This window comes from Suncus etruscus, chromosome 15, assembly GCF_024139225.1.
Source record: "Suncus etruscus isolate mSunEtr1 chromosome 15, mSunEtr1.pri.cur, whole genome shotgun sequence".
Classification (NCBI taxonomy): Eukaryota; Metazoa; Chordata; class Mammalia; order Eulipotyphla; family Soricidae; genus Suncus; species Suncus etruscus.
The window spans coordinates 33,396,789-33,412,932 of NC_064862.1; the positions used below are offsets into that span (position 1 = coordinate 33,396,789).

Sequence of the window (16,144 nt, forward strand, 5' to 3'; positions counted from 1 at the left end):
TGCTGGGGGCTCCAAGGCTCTGTGCATTTCACTCCCTGCCACCAATCCTTTGCTGGGCCAGGACAGGCAGCCTAAGCCCCTGAAATACTCATCCACTGGGGGCCTTTCAAGAAGGAGTAAGGGGTTCCACACGAGAGGAAAGACAAATACTTAAAAGACTCAGGTCAGGAGAACTGGAACCCCACGAGGAACACTTCTGCAGGACTTCAGTACAAGGTGATTGCACGTGGAGGAGGCACTCTGTTCAGCCAAGGAAAGTTTTAGAGGCATGCAGCCAGTTTTCCGGCAGATGGTGGGGTGCCCGGAGCCATCCTATGGGTGTTGGGAGCAGCAGACAGGGTGGTAGGTACTGGTCAGAGCTCCTCAAAGAAGGCTACGCGGGACTTGGCACTCTGCAAGGTGAGCTGTAAGAAAGCAGAGAGAGTGAAAGGGGGGTGTGTGTTGAATTCCTGCTGTTTCCCAAGGCCTCACCAAGATGGTCCATCCTGACAGGCAAAACCCCAGAGGGTCCTGCATGCCATCAACTCCAAAGATGCCTCCAAGAATTTAAATCAGGGTGACAAATAAGGACATGCCAGCGGGGATGGCTGGTGGGCAGCCAATGCAACCAGCAGGGAAACCTCTATCCTGAAGTGCGTTCCTGGGCCCACTTGTCCAGGACGTATCTTGGGGCTTAGAAGACAACATTTCTAGGAAGGCAAATCCATGCTGGGTGGAGAAAATTGGGTCCTTTCTGCTCCTGGGACCTCTGCAGGGACAGTTGCTGTCTGGGAAGCTCAGGGAGGGGATGACTTGGATGGGAGGGGGTGCTCTGGGGTCAAGCTCTGCAGGGATTTATAAGACAGTAGGCTCCACTGCCTCCTTGATTACTGAACCCCAAATTCCCAGCCCAGCATCCTCCTGGGGTTGGACTCCCTGTTCTGCTCCTGAAACCAACAATTGAGCAAGGCTGTGGGTCTCACCGGCAGCTCCAGACCTCAGTGCACTTTATCATACAAACATCTTAGCTTTGTGACCGCTGCCCACGAGGTACCTGCTAGGTGAGCATTAGTAGGTGGCTGGCTGTGGGGCCAGAAAGTGAGTCCATGGGCTGAGTTCATGCTCTGCATGTGGGAGGCCTGGGTTTGACACTGGCACTACCTCTAGATAGAGCTGAGGTGGCCTCCAGCACCACCAGATAAGGCCCCAAAGCTCAAACACATCATACTCTCTCAAAAAATGGTGACAGGGCCCGGAAGATAGCACAACGGTGTTTGCCTTGCAAGCAGCCGATCCAGGACCAAAGGTGGTTGGTTCGAATCCCGGTGTCCCACATGGTCCCCCGTGCCTGCCAGGAGCTATTTCTGAGTAGATAGCCAGGAGTAACCCCTGAGCATCGCCGGGTGTGGCCCCAAAACCAACACACACACACACACACACACACACACACACACACACACACACACACACAATGGTGACAAACGGTGACTCTCCATTTGGGCAGAGCTAGTACAGGCCTAGTAAGGGGTGAACTTTCCAGTCATCAGCTGGCTGTGTGGACTCAGTGGGCTAGCACAGACACACACATGGCCTGGCCCATGCCCTAGACATCCCTCTACCCCCACCTGTGGTCTCTGATTCTGAAGTTGCTGTTACTGTGTTTGGAGCTGGAGGAGGAAGAGGCCGAACTCGCCACAACCCCATCAAAGCTGGGACGTGGCTGTCTCTGCACCGAGAGGGCTTGAGAGCAGCTCCCTCCAAACTGCCAGATTTTCTAGCCTTGAAGCTCCCGACTAACAAGCTGAATACAGGAAGGCATGTGAGCTGTTTTCTTCAGTGGAACCAATTTCAGAAGCCCTCTGGAAAGCCTGCTTCTAATGGGAATGAGAAAGCCATCTTTTCTTTGCCTTTGCCACGACAGAACTCCCTTGGAAAGGGAGCAGCATTTGGATGGATTTTTTTTCCTTCAAAACAACCAGAGGCCAAGGGCCAAGAGTTATATATGCAGGGTTAATAGGAACCATGATAGTGACTGGGAACGAAAGAAGGAGACTCAGTTACCAGACAATAGCTGGGACAAAAATCTTGGGGGAATGGAGGGTTAGCTCAAGGGGTAGCTGAGGTTCTTCCCCTATAATGCATGCTCCTGCACACCCCCCACCCCAAGGACTAAGCCCTGGCCCCTGGGCATCACTGGGTTTGGGCACTGAGTTAACAGGTCCACATTCTGGGGCCAAGCATTGCTGATAGTAGACCCTACTTATAAGTAAATACATAAATGCTTGGGGGAAATGTTTACAAAATCTGTGGTTGAAGAGATAGTACAGAGGTAAGGTGCTTGCCTTGCACGTAGCCAACCCTGGACTTCAACATCAGTATAGTTCTCTGAGCACTATAGGGTATAGCCCAAGAGCTTAGAACCAGGCTCAGAGCACGGTTTCTGCATGCTGGGTCTGAGACCAGCACCGCATGATCATGGCTACCCAAGTGCTGCCAGGAGTCACCTTCCAACACAAACAAAAACACGACACAGAAAACAAAAAGAGAGTCACACAGGCTTAGTCTGAACAAAGCCATCAACCAGCAGGTGCCTGGGGGTGGGGGTGGGGGGACTCTCAATAACTGGGAACTGCTGTGCACCCAGCCAGGGCGAGATGAGAATTCAACATGGAGCCAGGAGCAAGTTTCCTGGGCTTCCACACACCCCCCCCTCGCTGCTCTCCTGCCCAAGGGAGTGGGGGGCGTGAGGAGCATAGCTCAGACGGCATGCAGCTGAGAGCAGGACCCACGTGGCACTGGCCCTCCTGGTCTCCAAGGCAAGGCTAGTAGCTGCCCAAAGTCCTGGCCCATTCCCAGGCACGGAGCCCAGGCTTTGGATGTCTCCTGCTCCTTTGTATATTGGCTCTGAGAGGCCCCAGAGCACGCCGACCATCCCCAAGGGGCCACAAGTCTGGGCAGATCCAGCAACACCAGATTCCAATGTCAGGGGGACAGGAGTGCATGGCATGTTCCCTGATGAGACAGATGTTGCCCCCAGCATTAGGAGAGTGTGAAAGCATCTGTGGACACATGGGTGTGGAGAAGTAGGCAAATGGAGCAGACACACAACCGCCTCAGTAAAAGGCGAGTGCCTCGGTCTCCCCAAGGCAGAGGCCACGGGAGGGACCAGGGAGCACCAAAGACTGAGACCCCGAAAGCCTTGCTGGCCAATACCAAAGGCCCGGGAGCCTCCAGCCTCTTCCTCCCACAGGCGGCCCCCGCTGCTATAGCTTCCTCAAGGCACCATCCACGGCAGCTGATTCTGTGGGCTGAGCACTCCCTGCCGAGTCCATTGCCCGTGACTGGAATCCTTCCAGCAGCCGCCACAGCCTCTGTCAGCTTCCACCTCAGCTGTGTCCTTTATCTGAGATGCAGAAACTACTCAGGTGGAGGAGGCGGGCAGAGTGGCTGGGCAGGCTCTCTCACCTGTGGGAGCCCTCAGCACCTGCTGTTTCTAGAAAGCACGCTGATGGCGGTGGCGGTGGCAAGAGGGAAAGGCACAAACCAGCACCACCTCTGTGGGTCTTCTGAGCTCAGGAGATGCTGTCCTGCACCCTAACTCCCTGGCACCTTGCCCTGTCCCAGTGTAGGACTTGGGACCACAGAGGATGGAGATGAGATGAGGAAGCACCACACCTGCTACCTGCTGGGCTCTGGAAACCGAAATTAGTCCCAGTGGGGGGATCTAGCAAGCCCCCTTCAAGGCACAGTAAGCCCCAGAGGGAGTGTCCCTGACTATCGGGAAGAGAGTGCCTGGGACTTAACTGCTGGGGTAGCAAATACCCCAGCAATACCTAGGACACAAGACGACAAGCCGGGACTCCTGGGTGACGGCTGCTGCATGCTGGGTCCCACAGGTTTGGTCCACTCTGACTCCTCCCATGGTCAGGCAGCAATGCTCTGACCAGAATGGCAGGTGACTAATCTGCCATACACTGTCAGATCCTCACCCTGCGCCCATACCCAGGTCCTGGCTGTTGGGAAGCTGGAGCCACAGGATCCTACACAAAGCTCAAACCCACAGTGCTCTTGCCAGCCCCCTTGGGATGACTAAAAAGAACACCGAGTTTCCTGGCAAGGCTGTGGGCTTGACCTGCTTCTCTCTTCCAGCTGTCCCTCCACATCTGATTAAAACCAGTGTGTGAATAATACAGGAGGAATTAAGTTCTCTCTCCACCGAACCGGCTGTTCAAGGCTGTCACTAATCCAACTCCTCTTTGAGCAGACAAACTTCCCCATCCTTCTAGCTGCAGATCCGCACAGCTTGCTCTGCTCAGAAGGGGCTCTAACCCTCCTTCCTCAGCCTGGCTCCTCCTTTCCACTGGCACCCCGATAGAGTGACCTCTCTCTCCTGCCCACTTCTCCAGCAAACTGGCTGTGGCTGTGGCACCTCCAGGCTGAAAAGTGGCAGGTGACTGAGCTACCAAGACAGCATTTCACTGCCAACACTCCCCACTCAGGGGGTGGGGGGGAAGGCCTGAGCAAATGAGCACATCCACTCAGTCTCAGTAACTCCAGAATCTACAAAGCCAGGAACCTGGGAAGAACCAGTGAGCTGCCAGCAAGCTGCCTACTGGTGAGGATGGAATTTCCAGCAGCCCTGGGGATCTAGCTCTAGTCCATTCAGCAAGCCCCGAGGCACCTGTGCTTAGTACATTATTCACCCACCTCTCCCAGCAGCTGGGGAAAAGCAGCTAACTCCAGAGGCAACTCCAGCCTCGGTCCCAACACTGCCCCCTGCTGGAACAAAGCAGCACCAGGTCAGCTGCCAACTCTCCTAGCTCTCCTCTAAAAGTCCTTTTTGGGGGAATCGCTTCCCCAACTGCTGGGAGGGTAACCCAATGTATTCCAGCACGAAGCCCGCAGCAGCAACAGCAGCAGCAGCAGCAAAGCTGCTTGATTAAGAATGAATTACACTTTCATCAGCACATAGGGAAAATTGATTCACAAGGCCGCACTGTGATAATCTTGTTCCTGAAGCAAAAAGCGGGTGGCGTGGGGGTGGGCAGGGCACAGAGCCACTTCAGCTATCAATAACAAGAGAAAGGAAGCTTCGCAATTAGGCTGGAGAACAAAGCGAATCAGAGCACCAGGGACTCCTCCGTCAGTCTCTGGGGGGGGCCTCGCCTGATCCCCTGATTCCCAGGGAGGGAGAAACGAAGGTGGGAGGGGACTGCTTAATTCGTTTTTAAACAGAAAGGCCCACAATGTTGAACCCATTTTAGATACTAACCTAATAACTCCAGGCACTGAGATTCTGCCTGTCCCATAAAAATGCACTGAACTGAAATGCGGGTCTTAAAATCATGTTATACTTCCTCTCCAGCACTACATATTGAAAAGGAAGACGCGGGGGAGGGCAAGGATACAAAGGGAGGTGGCGGGTCTCTGGCGCACTCCGGGCAGGGATCCACCAGGAAGAAAGCTGACTCTGGAGCAGAAAGGTGACAGCCAAGCCCAGCAGCAGCAAATTCCAGCACAATCTTTGGTCTGGGGTGCGATAAATATCCCCCTCCCCCGTGGAACTGGAGCCAAGGGGGGCAGGGGTACTGGTGGTGGGGAAGACTTTTTGAAGGGAAGGAGCTGCTGTGAACTGGCCAGATGAAGCTTTTCTAGCTTTGCTAGTGACAGCTTGCACCCAAGTGCCATCTGGTGACGTGCACAGGGAGAGGGGCTGTCCCACACAAAGGCGGGCTGAAAGGCCAAGGCCATGCCACGCAGCAAATCTAATGTGGGATCAGTTATTTTACTGGCACTGGAGAGAAATCTGCTGGGGAAGACCTTGTGTGTTATGCTCATTCTCTGGGGAAGCACCGCAGCAGCTGACATCTGGAGACCTGGAACCTTAGTCTCCTGCTGCCTGTGTGGGGCTGCCGGGGCCTGGGCTGCACACGTTCCTCCACCTGGAAAATGGACTAATCAGCTTGATTCACCTCACTAGGCAGGAGGAAGCAAGCTGAGGGCTCCAGCGCCCCCCTGAGCACATCCCTTAGTTGAAGGTGCAGAGATGGATGCTCGAAATTGCCGATATCAGAGGGGAGGTTGTGGCAAGGAGCAACAGAAAAGGAAACCCCCCCAAGCCTGCAGAATGAGTTTGCATCCCATCTCTTCCCTCCCTCCCACTGTTGCAGTAACAAATCAGGTGCCTGAGGAAGGCAGGCTGCACCGAAAAGGATCTTCAGTGCTGAGGGACCCAATGGGATATTTTACCGCATCGAGGAGGGCCCAGCCATGTCCTCGGGCACTTCCCAGTGCTCATAAAACATACTCCCTCGGAGGCCAGGCAGGTCTTTGGAGGCGTCTCAAGCCTCCTTACAGGGGAAGGGCTTGACCAGGTAAAGGGCTGCCCTAAAAAATGGGGACTGGGCTCCGGGAAAAGAAGCTGGTGGCCTCATCTACCTACAGATGCCAGAAACAAGCAGGGAGCGGGCGAGATCCCTACAGTTCAGAGGTGCCAAGAAATTTAGTCTGCGAGCAAATGTCAGGGGTGGCAGGTGGGGTGGTGGGAAAGGTGCAGGTCAGGTGCCCCCAGGGTGGGAATTGTTCAGTGGAAGCAGAAGCGGCTCTTCTGTGGGTCCCATCTGGAGCTGCTGCTGCCTCTCTCTAATCCTTGCTCCTACCCCAATCCCATTCCCTCACTTCTCCCTCCCCCAGCTGCTATCGCTGTGCACTAACAACAAAGGACTGCTCCTGGTTGCTGGTAATGTTGGCGCTGCTTTTAATGTGGGGACCCAGGACTCTACACCAGACATAGCCCAGTTCCAGAGTGAGTGGAGCCAGGAGGAGGACCCAGAACTGTGGTCCCAGGGCACAGGCCCCACAGAAGCAGACCAGAGACCAACCAACACCTGGGAGAGCCTTTCCCGCATATGCAATCATGATTCCTCCCTTCCTGGTGGGGGCTGGGAGGGTTTCCCTTCACTTCACCAGCCCTGCAGCTCCAAGGGGAGTCCCAGTAAATTGAAGATGACATTGGACTTTTATGTCTTCCTGATCTGAGAGCTCCAGATGAATGTCAAGGCTCCTTATTCCTGCTCCTCCACCAGCAGAAACCACAGCTGGACCTTCGTAGTTCAAAACCATTCACTAATCAAATAAACTTCCTAAGCGCCACCCCCCCATGATTTCTCATCTGCGATTTCCTTTGAAATCCCCTGCTCTTCTGAGACCGAAGGCACAAACACCCTGATAACTAGAGGCAGAAAACCTGTTCCTGGAGAGTGGCTGATGGCAGAACCCAGCAGGAGCGTCATTCAGTCCAGTCATGCCAACAGATCTGGGCTTCGAAGGCTGGATACCTCCCCACACACATGTGGGCCTGGGACCCCCTTACCAGTCTCAATGTCCTACCCAGCCCCCTCACAACTGACTCACATGCCAGAACACATGTCGCTGCAGCTCCCCTGAGAAGGAAACAAATCTAGGTTCCAGGGCAGCTTTAGGGGCTGGTGAGGCTCCTGCTCAGAGTCAAGCATGGTCAGGGTAATAGATGGCCATGTGGGGTTCAATACTGGCGGGAAGAGGGGACTGAGAACAGCAGGGTAGGGAAAGATGCCTTGCATGTGGCAGACCCAAATTTAATCCCTGGCACCCCAAATGGTCCTGAGTCAGCCAGCAGTGAACCTCAGTACAACCGGGTGTGGTCAAAAAACAAACAAACAAACAAACAAACAAACAAAAAAACCAGGGGGGCTGGAGAGGTGGTGCTAGAGGTAAGGTGTCTGCCTTGCAAGCGCTAGCGTAGGATGGACTGCAGTTTGATCCCCCGGCATCCTATATGGTCCCCCCAAGCCAGGAACAATTTCTGAGCCCCTAAGCGTCAAATGGGTGTGGCCCAAAAACAAAAAAAAAAACAAAAACAAAAAACAAACAAACAAACAAAAAACAAAAAAAAACAACCAGGACTGGTAGGAAGAGCCAAAATGGAACCCTTCTGAAATGTTTGCCTCAAAGGACATGGGAAAGAACAGGCTGATGATCACAAATTAGGCTTGTAAAAGAGTGGCGGCCTCGCCACAAGTTCCATGCACCTTTATTTCTCATTCTTTTTTTTTTTTTTTTTTTAATTTTGGGCCACAGGAGCCAAAGTGGAGACGTAAGGGGTAGGGCATCTGCCTTGCATGCACTAACCTAGGACGGACCGAACCACGGTTCGATCCCTGGTGCCCCATATGGTCCCCCAAGCCAAGAGCGATTTCTGAGCATATAGCCTGAGCGTCACTGGTGTGAAACCCACCCCCTAAAAATGGGGGGGGGGCACACCTAGGATTCGTACCAGGGTCACAATCTATGTAGTTTTTTTTTTTTTTTTTTTTTTTTTTTTTTTTTTGGTTTTTGGGCCACACCCGTTTGATGCTCAGGGGTTACTCCTGGCTATGTGCTCAGAAATCGCCCCTGGCTTGGGGGGACCATATGGGACGCCGGGGGATCGAACCGCGGTCCTTCCTTGGCTAGCGCTTGCAAGGCAGACACCTTACCTCCAGCGCCACCTACCCGGCCCCACAATCTATGTAGTTTGCCCTCATCCAGACACCTTCACTTCTTTAGCTTTAGTTATGCTCTGAGGGTGAGCTCTGCATTTCCAAGGCATCAGGTGCTCCCTGGCTTCACACATACGGCTTGTTCACGCCACCTGAATCTCCCCTCTTGAGCTATGGGCACTCCTACTGCATAGTGGGCTCGTCTACTGGGGCTCCCTCCACCTTTGGAGAAGCCCATACTCTGTCTGGAGCGTGTTCCTCTTTCCCTTTCTTATCTTCTCCTTCCCCTTCCTCAGTGTCTTAGAATGAAACCTGTTTCACTTAAAAATATTATTTGTGGGGCCCGGAGAGATAGCACAGCGGTGTTTGCCTTGCAAGCAGCCAATCCAGGACCAAAGGTGGTTCGTTCGAATCCTGGTGTCCCATATGGTCCCCCATGCCTGCCAGGAGCTATTTCTGAGCAGACAGCCAGGAGTAACCCCTGAGCACTGCCGGGTGTGACCCAAAAACCAAAAAAAAAAAAAAAAAAATTTGCCTTGTGCTTATGACCTTTGGAGAAAGTAAGAATCTGAGAGGGAACCTCACTGGCTAACAGTTAACGGGACTGCAGTGCATCTGGCAGCCCCCCTGAGTGTAACACAGGGAACCTTCTCATTCCAGGGAAACCCTAGGAGTCAGCCTGGGTGTTCACCCTCCCTCAGGGGCCCCTGAGACAGTGTCAGACACGAGGCTCCTTACACCATTGTCTGTAGGACAAGTATTCTCTCACTGAAGAAATCTCTGCTCAAAAAACATTAAAAGCAAAACAAAAAAAAATCGATGCTGGCTGGTTTGAACTAAGATTAATGGGCTTTCAGGACACTGGACACCCTCCAGTTCACCGCCAGCCTCTGCGTTTCCCATCCCGGACTTTCTGGAGGCAGCTCTGCCCTTGACAGGGCTAGAGCCTGGACCTTCAGTGTCTGAGTGGGGTTGCCCTTCCATTTGGCTCACTCTGGCCTAGACTGTTGTAGACACAATCCCAGCACCAGCTTTGCACAGGCAGATGGCAGGTCACCAGAGTTGGACATGGGCTTCAGAGATGACCCAAGTCTAGAAAATGGAAGGCAGACCCAACCTAAGCGGGAACAAGACCTCAAGCCCCAGCATGTGATGGAGTGCTGCAGAGATAACACCAACTGCACGAAAAGCTAAGTCTGTGCTTTGGTTAGCCCTGAGGAATCAGGATCCTTGATTAACTAGAGCTGGGCAGCTTGCTTTGAAATCAAGTTTACATAGAGATATTAATTTTTTGTTTCAAAACCTTTAAAAATGTCTGAGGATTGTAGGCAGAATGCTTGTCCTGAATGCAGCAGGTCTGGTTCAATCCCTTGCATGCCATTTGGTCCCCTGAGCCTAAGAGTGATTCCTGGGTGCTATCAGGAATAACTCAAACTAGTGCTGACAAAACAAACAAACAAAAAGTCTGAGCAGCAGTCCAAAATGACTACTAAGCTCATTCATATGTAGCAATAGTTCAGTAAGAACTGAGGTTCAGGGCCGGAGAGATAGCATGGAGGTAAGGCGTTTGCCTCTCATGCAGGAGGTCATCGGTTCGAATCCCGGCGTCCCATATATGGTCCTCCCGTGCCTGCCAGGAGCAATTTCTGAGCCTGGAGCCAGGAATAACCCCTGAGCACTGCCGGGTGTGACCCAAAAACCACAAAAAAAAAAAAAAAAAAAAAGAACTGAGGTTCAAATACAGGCCCCTGAAGAACATACACTCTGAGAGCTGGGAATGTTTAAGCTGAGGCCTGTAGGCTTGAGGCCCTGGGGTTTTTCCTAGGAACACAAAGAAAAAAAAAAAAGTAATTTAAGCACTGAACCATCAGAGGAAGAAGGAAGAGAAAACCTTATCAAGGTGGGACAGCTGGGAATAATATAGAGATTACAGGCAGCACAGGCTGAAACAAAAAGATGTCTGGTCCTGTGCTGGCCACAAAGTTCAGGAACGCAAGTGGTCCTCCCCTGGGGTTTGAGGGTGCCCCTGATTCAGTTCCTGAGTAGAGGATTCCCCAGCCCTGCCCATTGCAGGACTGCTCGGGGGCGCACACTGCGAGGTGATGGTGTGCTCAGCACCGCTGCGTGTTAGGGAAGCGGAAGGAATCGGAGCCTGCTGAAGGAAAGTGTCACACACGCACACTGAGGCTCATGCCAAGGGTTCCTGGAGCCACTGACAGCTCGAATCCATCTTGTAATGAGATCCATCTGGGACTTTAATAGCTAACTTCTCTTGCTTGGATAACAACCACAAATAGGATGGCCCTTTTGCCAGCTCTCACTTTGGGGCAGAGAGCTCCCAACGAGCTTATTTTCTGGGAGCAGCAGAAAACAAGCAGTAGGGACACAAGGACACATCCTCCGTGACTGGGACATTGGGAGTTTCCCTGGCTTGGGTCCTTCTGGGGACTGACTAGGCGAGGAGCAGAGGAAGGATGCTGCTGCTTTGCTACCATGCATAAGTGCTCTTCACTGCTAGGCATGTTGTGAGAACGATGAACTGCCACAGAAGAAAAACCAGATTCAGTGAATCCACACAACAGCTATGGATTGCCTGCAGAACTGGATGCCTGGAGAGACACTGTTCCTGAGGGGGCTTTATTCTGATCCTCACTGTGGCCCAGGCAGGGGAGACGCTAGAGCTTTAGCAGAAACTGACTGAGGACCCCCCCCACCCCCCCGCAGAGATCCCCAATCACACTCTGGGCTGATTAAAGATCTGGGCACTCTGACTAGAGAAGTGGCTGGCACAGAAAAGCAGTGTGAGCGTGGGCTGCCACTTCCTTCCAGGAACAGAAGCTGCCGGGTACACACGAGTCTTGAGAGATTGTCACCACACCAAGGGTCTTGATCCAGAGTTGCAGACCCCAGGCTGAACACCCCAAGTCACCCCTTCCCCATGCTCGAGTTATTTATCTAAGGAGTACACCACCAAGACAAAAGACTTAGACACACCTGACTGGACAAGAAGCCATGACCTTCCCCAGCCCAACAATGACACAGGAGGCAGAGGACAGCAGGTCCTACGGCAGAGACATGCCCTTCAGAACCAGGCAGTCTCCGGGCCCATGGGCTGGGCTGATCTCCCAGGGCGGACACCAATTTTCCATCTCCAGCATGCTACAGCCAGTACCCAGAGCCACTTGCCCCCAGGAGGACGTAGTGTGGCCTGGGGACAGAGACAGGCAAGCTCATGCATGGTTAGTATCACAGAGGGCAGTACCGCCACCACATACAGAGTACCTGGGAATAACCTACTTTGAGGATTCAAATGCAGATAGGTCTTCTGCCTTGGGCTTGAGGCTAAACCGGCAAAATAAAATGAAGAAAAACAAACATACCCTGTGATAGATAATCAACAATGCCATGTGTGCCATTTACAGTTTGCTCAGACGAGCCTGAAACTGTGATGGGACATCGTTAGTTACTGCAGCGTGGAACCAGGTCTCCAGCTTTCAGCACTGCCGTCCCTAGCCGAGGGGAGCTCATATGATGGGGTGCCTGGGGGTTGCCTAGGATTGCTCCTTCTGGGGTAAAAGGCTCTCTGGCTTGGTTATGGCTTTACTTTGGTTCTCACTAGGGCCTCACTTTCATTCCTCTTCTGCCATCTGCCAATGATTCCATTTTGGGAGAAAAGCCCAGTAAATTACAGAGGCCAGCAGAAAGAAGAATGTGGAATGGGAAAGGTCTTCGTTCCACGTTAGGCTACTAAACAAATATTTCGAGAGTGTGCAAATGAGAGAAGGGGGGGGGGGGAGAGAGACAGAGAGAGAGAGAGAGACAGAGAGAGAGAGAGAGAGAGAGAGAGACAGACAGAGACAGAGAGAGAGAGACAGAAAGAGAGAGAGAAAGAGAGAGAACACTTAGGCTTCTGACTCATCTCGCCAACTATGGTGGGGAGATACTTGGGAGATACTGATTTCTTGGAGTCTTCAGGTACAGCTTAATCACTGAAAACAGTCATTAAATTGGGAGACCATTTTAGTTTAGCTTAATTTAGATTAGTTTTGGGTAATACTTGATACTTGGCAGGTTTCAGGGGTTACTCCCAGATCTGTGCTAGGGATCACTCATCACAGTAGAGCTTAGGGGACCGTACAGTGCAAGGGATCAAACCCATTGAGGTCAGAGAGATGACACAGGCATTAAGACCCTTTCCTTGCATGCAGCTGATCTTGGCTCCAATCCCCAGGGATCCCCAGCCAGCATCACATCAGATCCCCAACGACCACCGGGTCACTCCTGAGTAAAGAGCCAGGAACAGCCCCTAAGTACTATAGGGTGAGCTCCAAAACTGAAGGGAAATAAAGCAAGAGTTCAAACTAAAGTGCCCCACACGCACATGTGCAGTTATCACTCTGAGCTCTCTCTGGCCCAGAAATTGTTAGCTAAAAATGCACAGTGACACTTATTATTAACCTGATGCTGTTAATCACTTAGGAGAAGACAGCTCTGGCAGGAGAGCATCTTTCTATTTCTCCATCCTAAGAAGTAGGCTCTGGGGTCTGAGAGACAGGTCAGTAGGCGACACACATGCTTTGCATATAGGATAGCCACATTCCATCCCGGCACCTCGTGGTCAGCACCAGGAGTGAGCCTTGAGCAAGAGCCAGGAGTTGGGTGTGACCCAAAAACAAAAAAGGAAGAAAAAGTATGTTTGGGGCCTGAGCGGTGGTGTGGAGCAGTGAAGCGTCTGCTTTGCCTGTGCTAGCCTAGGACGGACTGCGGTTTGATCCCCCGGTGTCCCATATGGTCCCCAAGCCAGGAGCGATTTCTGAGTGCAGAGCCAGGAGTAACCCCTGAACGTCACTGGGTGTGGCCCAAAACCAAAAAGAAAAAAAGTATGTTTTGGGGTCGGTAATTAATATGAAATTTAACTTCTAAAATGCTGCAAGTCAGGGGTCAGAGAAAGAGAGTACAATGGGTTGGGCACAGAGTCAGGAATAAGTTCTGGACACTACCAGGTATGGTCCAAAAATAAACAAACAAACAAACAAAAAACAAAAAGAAAATGCTATAAATTCACAATAGATATGGGTCAATGGTTGAGTTCTTGTCTTGTAGGCATGAAACCTGGGTTGCCTCTCTGACACTACAGAAAAGAATAAAAGTTGGGGCTGGAAATATAGCACAGCGGTAGGGCATTCGCCTTGCATGCAGAAGGACGGCAGTTCGAATCCCGGCATCTCATATGATCCCCCGAGCCTGCCAGGGGCGATTCCTGAGCATAGAGCCAGGAGTAAATCCTGAGCACTGCCGGGTGTGACCCAAAAACAAAAACAAAAAAAAAAGTTTTTTCTAGATACTTTCTTTTAAATATATAGACTAGGCTTGCTCTTTAAGCCTGTGTTCTTCCTTGAACATGGATCTCACTTGCTTGTGTCTAAATTTCTGCTTTTCCACTCTGGAGAAGCCCATGTTCTCTACTCAACATGTATCATCTTCCTCTCCCCTCATGTCCTTCTAAATATGTTCCATTCAATGAAATATCTTGCTTTACTAAAAAAAATATATATGAAATAATAGGGGCTGCAGTGATAGCATAGTGGTAGGGTGTTTTGTTCACCTTGCATGTGGCTGACCGAGGACGGATTGCGGTTTGATACCTCAACATCCCATATGGTCCCACTAGCCAGGAGCGATTTCTGAGCACATAGCCAGGAGTGATCCCCCCAAAAAAACAAAAGAAAAAGAGAAGGTTGTTAAAGCCACTGAAAAAGGAGGAAGAGAGGGGCTGGAGAGTTAGCATAGCGGCATTTGCCTTGCAAGCAGCCGACCCAGGACCTAAGGTGGTTGGTTTGAATCCTGGCATCCCATATGGTCCCCTGTGCCTGCCAGGAACTATTTCTAAGCAGATAGCCAGGAGTAACTCCTGAGCACTGTCGGGTGTGGGGTGTGGTCCAAAAGCAAAAAAAAAAAATAAAAAGAAAAGAAAAGAAAAAGGAGGCAGAGAAGGTGGAGAAGAAAACAACAACTCCATTTTCTGTACTACTTCCTGCCAGACATTGTCAACCTTCTAAACACCTGCAGACTAGCTTCATAAAGCCTTGAGACAGGTGCCAGTTCATTAGCTGGAGAGTGAAAACAACTGTATCCCACAAATTAAAAAAAAAAAAAATTAGGGGATCTGGAGAGATAGCACAGCTGCAGGGTGTTTGCCTTGCATGCGGCTGACCCAGGACGAACCTGGGTTTGATCCCCGGTGTCCCATATGGTCCCCCAAGCCAGGAGCGATTTCTGAGCACATAGCCAGGAAGGAGTAATTCCTGAGTGTCACCGGGTGTGACCTGCAAAAAATAAATAAATAAAAATAAAAAATAAAAAAATATATATATATGGAGAAGTGCCAGGTTGACCCTCATAGGCACCAAGGATTACAGAGAATCCTGCACCAAGTGTGGTAACCCCAAATAAATAAAATATTAAAAATAAGCCCCAAATTTTAACATCTGGTTTCTAAACCAAGAACGAGATGATAAGGTCTTGCCACTTAACAGCACAGAAAATCCCGTGGGAGACTGCCATTCTCACTAGACTCTCTTCCTCATGATGCTTTCTCAAATGGAATACAGCTCCCTGGGCATCATCACTCCCCTGGGCTTAAAGACATTTTTACTAACTGATGGATCAAAACCCATCCTGGAATAGGGACTCATTTCTTGAGAGCTTTTAACACAGCTCCCATTCCAGCCAGCCAGTGGGATCATCGTTGTTGGCAGATTAAATTCCCTTTCTGGCACAAGCCGACAATTTCCTCAACTAAGTACATATAAAAAATGACAAGTCTAATAGCTTGGCGATGAAGAAACTCAGATGCCAACCTCACATTTCATTAACGACCATTCCAATCAGCCAAAGGCAAGGGGCCCAGTACCTTTTTAATGGTATTGTGCTTGCTGCTGGTGCCGCCCCGGTCAGAGTTCTCATTGTGCAGAATATCCAAGGCAGTCTCTCTCTCTTTGAGCTTCAAGGCCTCAATCTCTGTCTTGAGTTCATTGAGCTGCTCCTGCAAATGCTTGCTCTTCTCCATGTACTCCACTCTGTGAGCAAGAGGACATCATGCAAGAAAAGTCAGGCTGCGACACTCCCTGTCTCACCATCGGCTCAGAGGGGGATCTGATGTGTGAGGTCCACCTCCAACAGGCTGTGAGAGCCTTAGGCAGGTCCCTTAACTATTCCAAATCCTGATACACAGAGCAGGGTGTGCTGTGAAGGAAAGCTCTTGGTACATGCTCAGGCAGTGCTCGTTGAGCATCAACTGTGATAATAGCTCAGGATCTGTTTAAAAGCCAATACCTGAGATGAGTCTCCTGAAACTACTTCCAAGCTCATTGTCTCAACTCTCCTCAGAAGTAAGTGATTCTACTCAAGTCCTTTCTTCTGACAGACCAGGTCCACATCTTTATTTGAGGGTGACACCCCCGAAAGATGGCAGCAGCTTACTCAACTAACACCAAGAAGAAAAAGTTTCCCACCAAGTGGACACCTTATCTATTGATGATAAAAATCCAGAAAGCAACCTTCAAGGGTTCCACCACAGGGGCACAATGCCAACACCAAAAACCATCCCCAAACCAAAAACCCATGGCTGACTCTGGGCTCTGTCA

General features: G+C 51.1%; 1 protein-coding gene across 2 annotated transcripts in view; it reads right to left on the reverse strand.

Annotated features, from left to right (window-relative positions):
• Positions 1-271: 271 nt before the first annotated feature.
• Positions 272-16,144, reverse strand: part of NF2 (NF2, moesin-ezrin-radixin like (MERLIN) tumor suppressor) — a 110,594-nt gene continuing 94,721 nt past the window's right edge. The window contains exons 15-17 of one of the 2 annotated variants that reach the window (XM_049788810.1): positions 15,412-15,577; positions 11,796-11,840; positions 275-404 (exon numbers count right to left, since the gene is read on the reverse strand). In XM_049788810.1, coding sequence (XP_049644767.1) covers positions 11,805-11,840; positions 15,412-15,577 — 202 coding nt within the window. In that variant the 3' untranslated portion in view covers positions 275-404; positions 11,796-11,804. Of the gene's footprint in view, positions 405-11,795; positions 11,841-15,411; positions 15,578-16,144 lie in introns of both variants that reach the window. The other variant, XM_049788809.1, reaches the window with a different exon arrangement.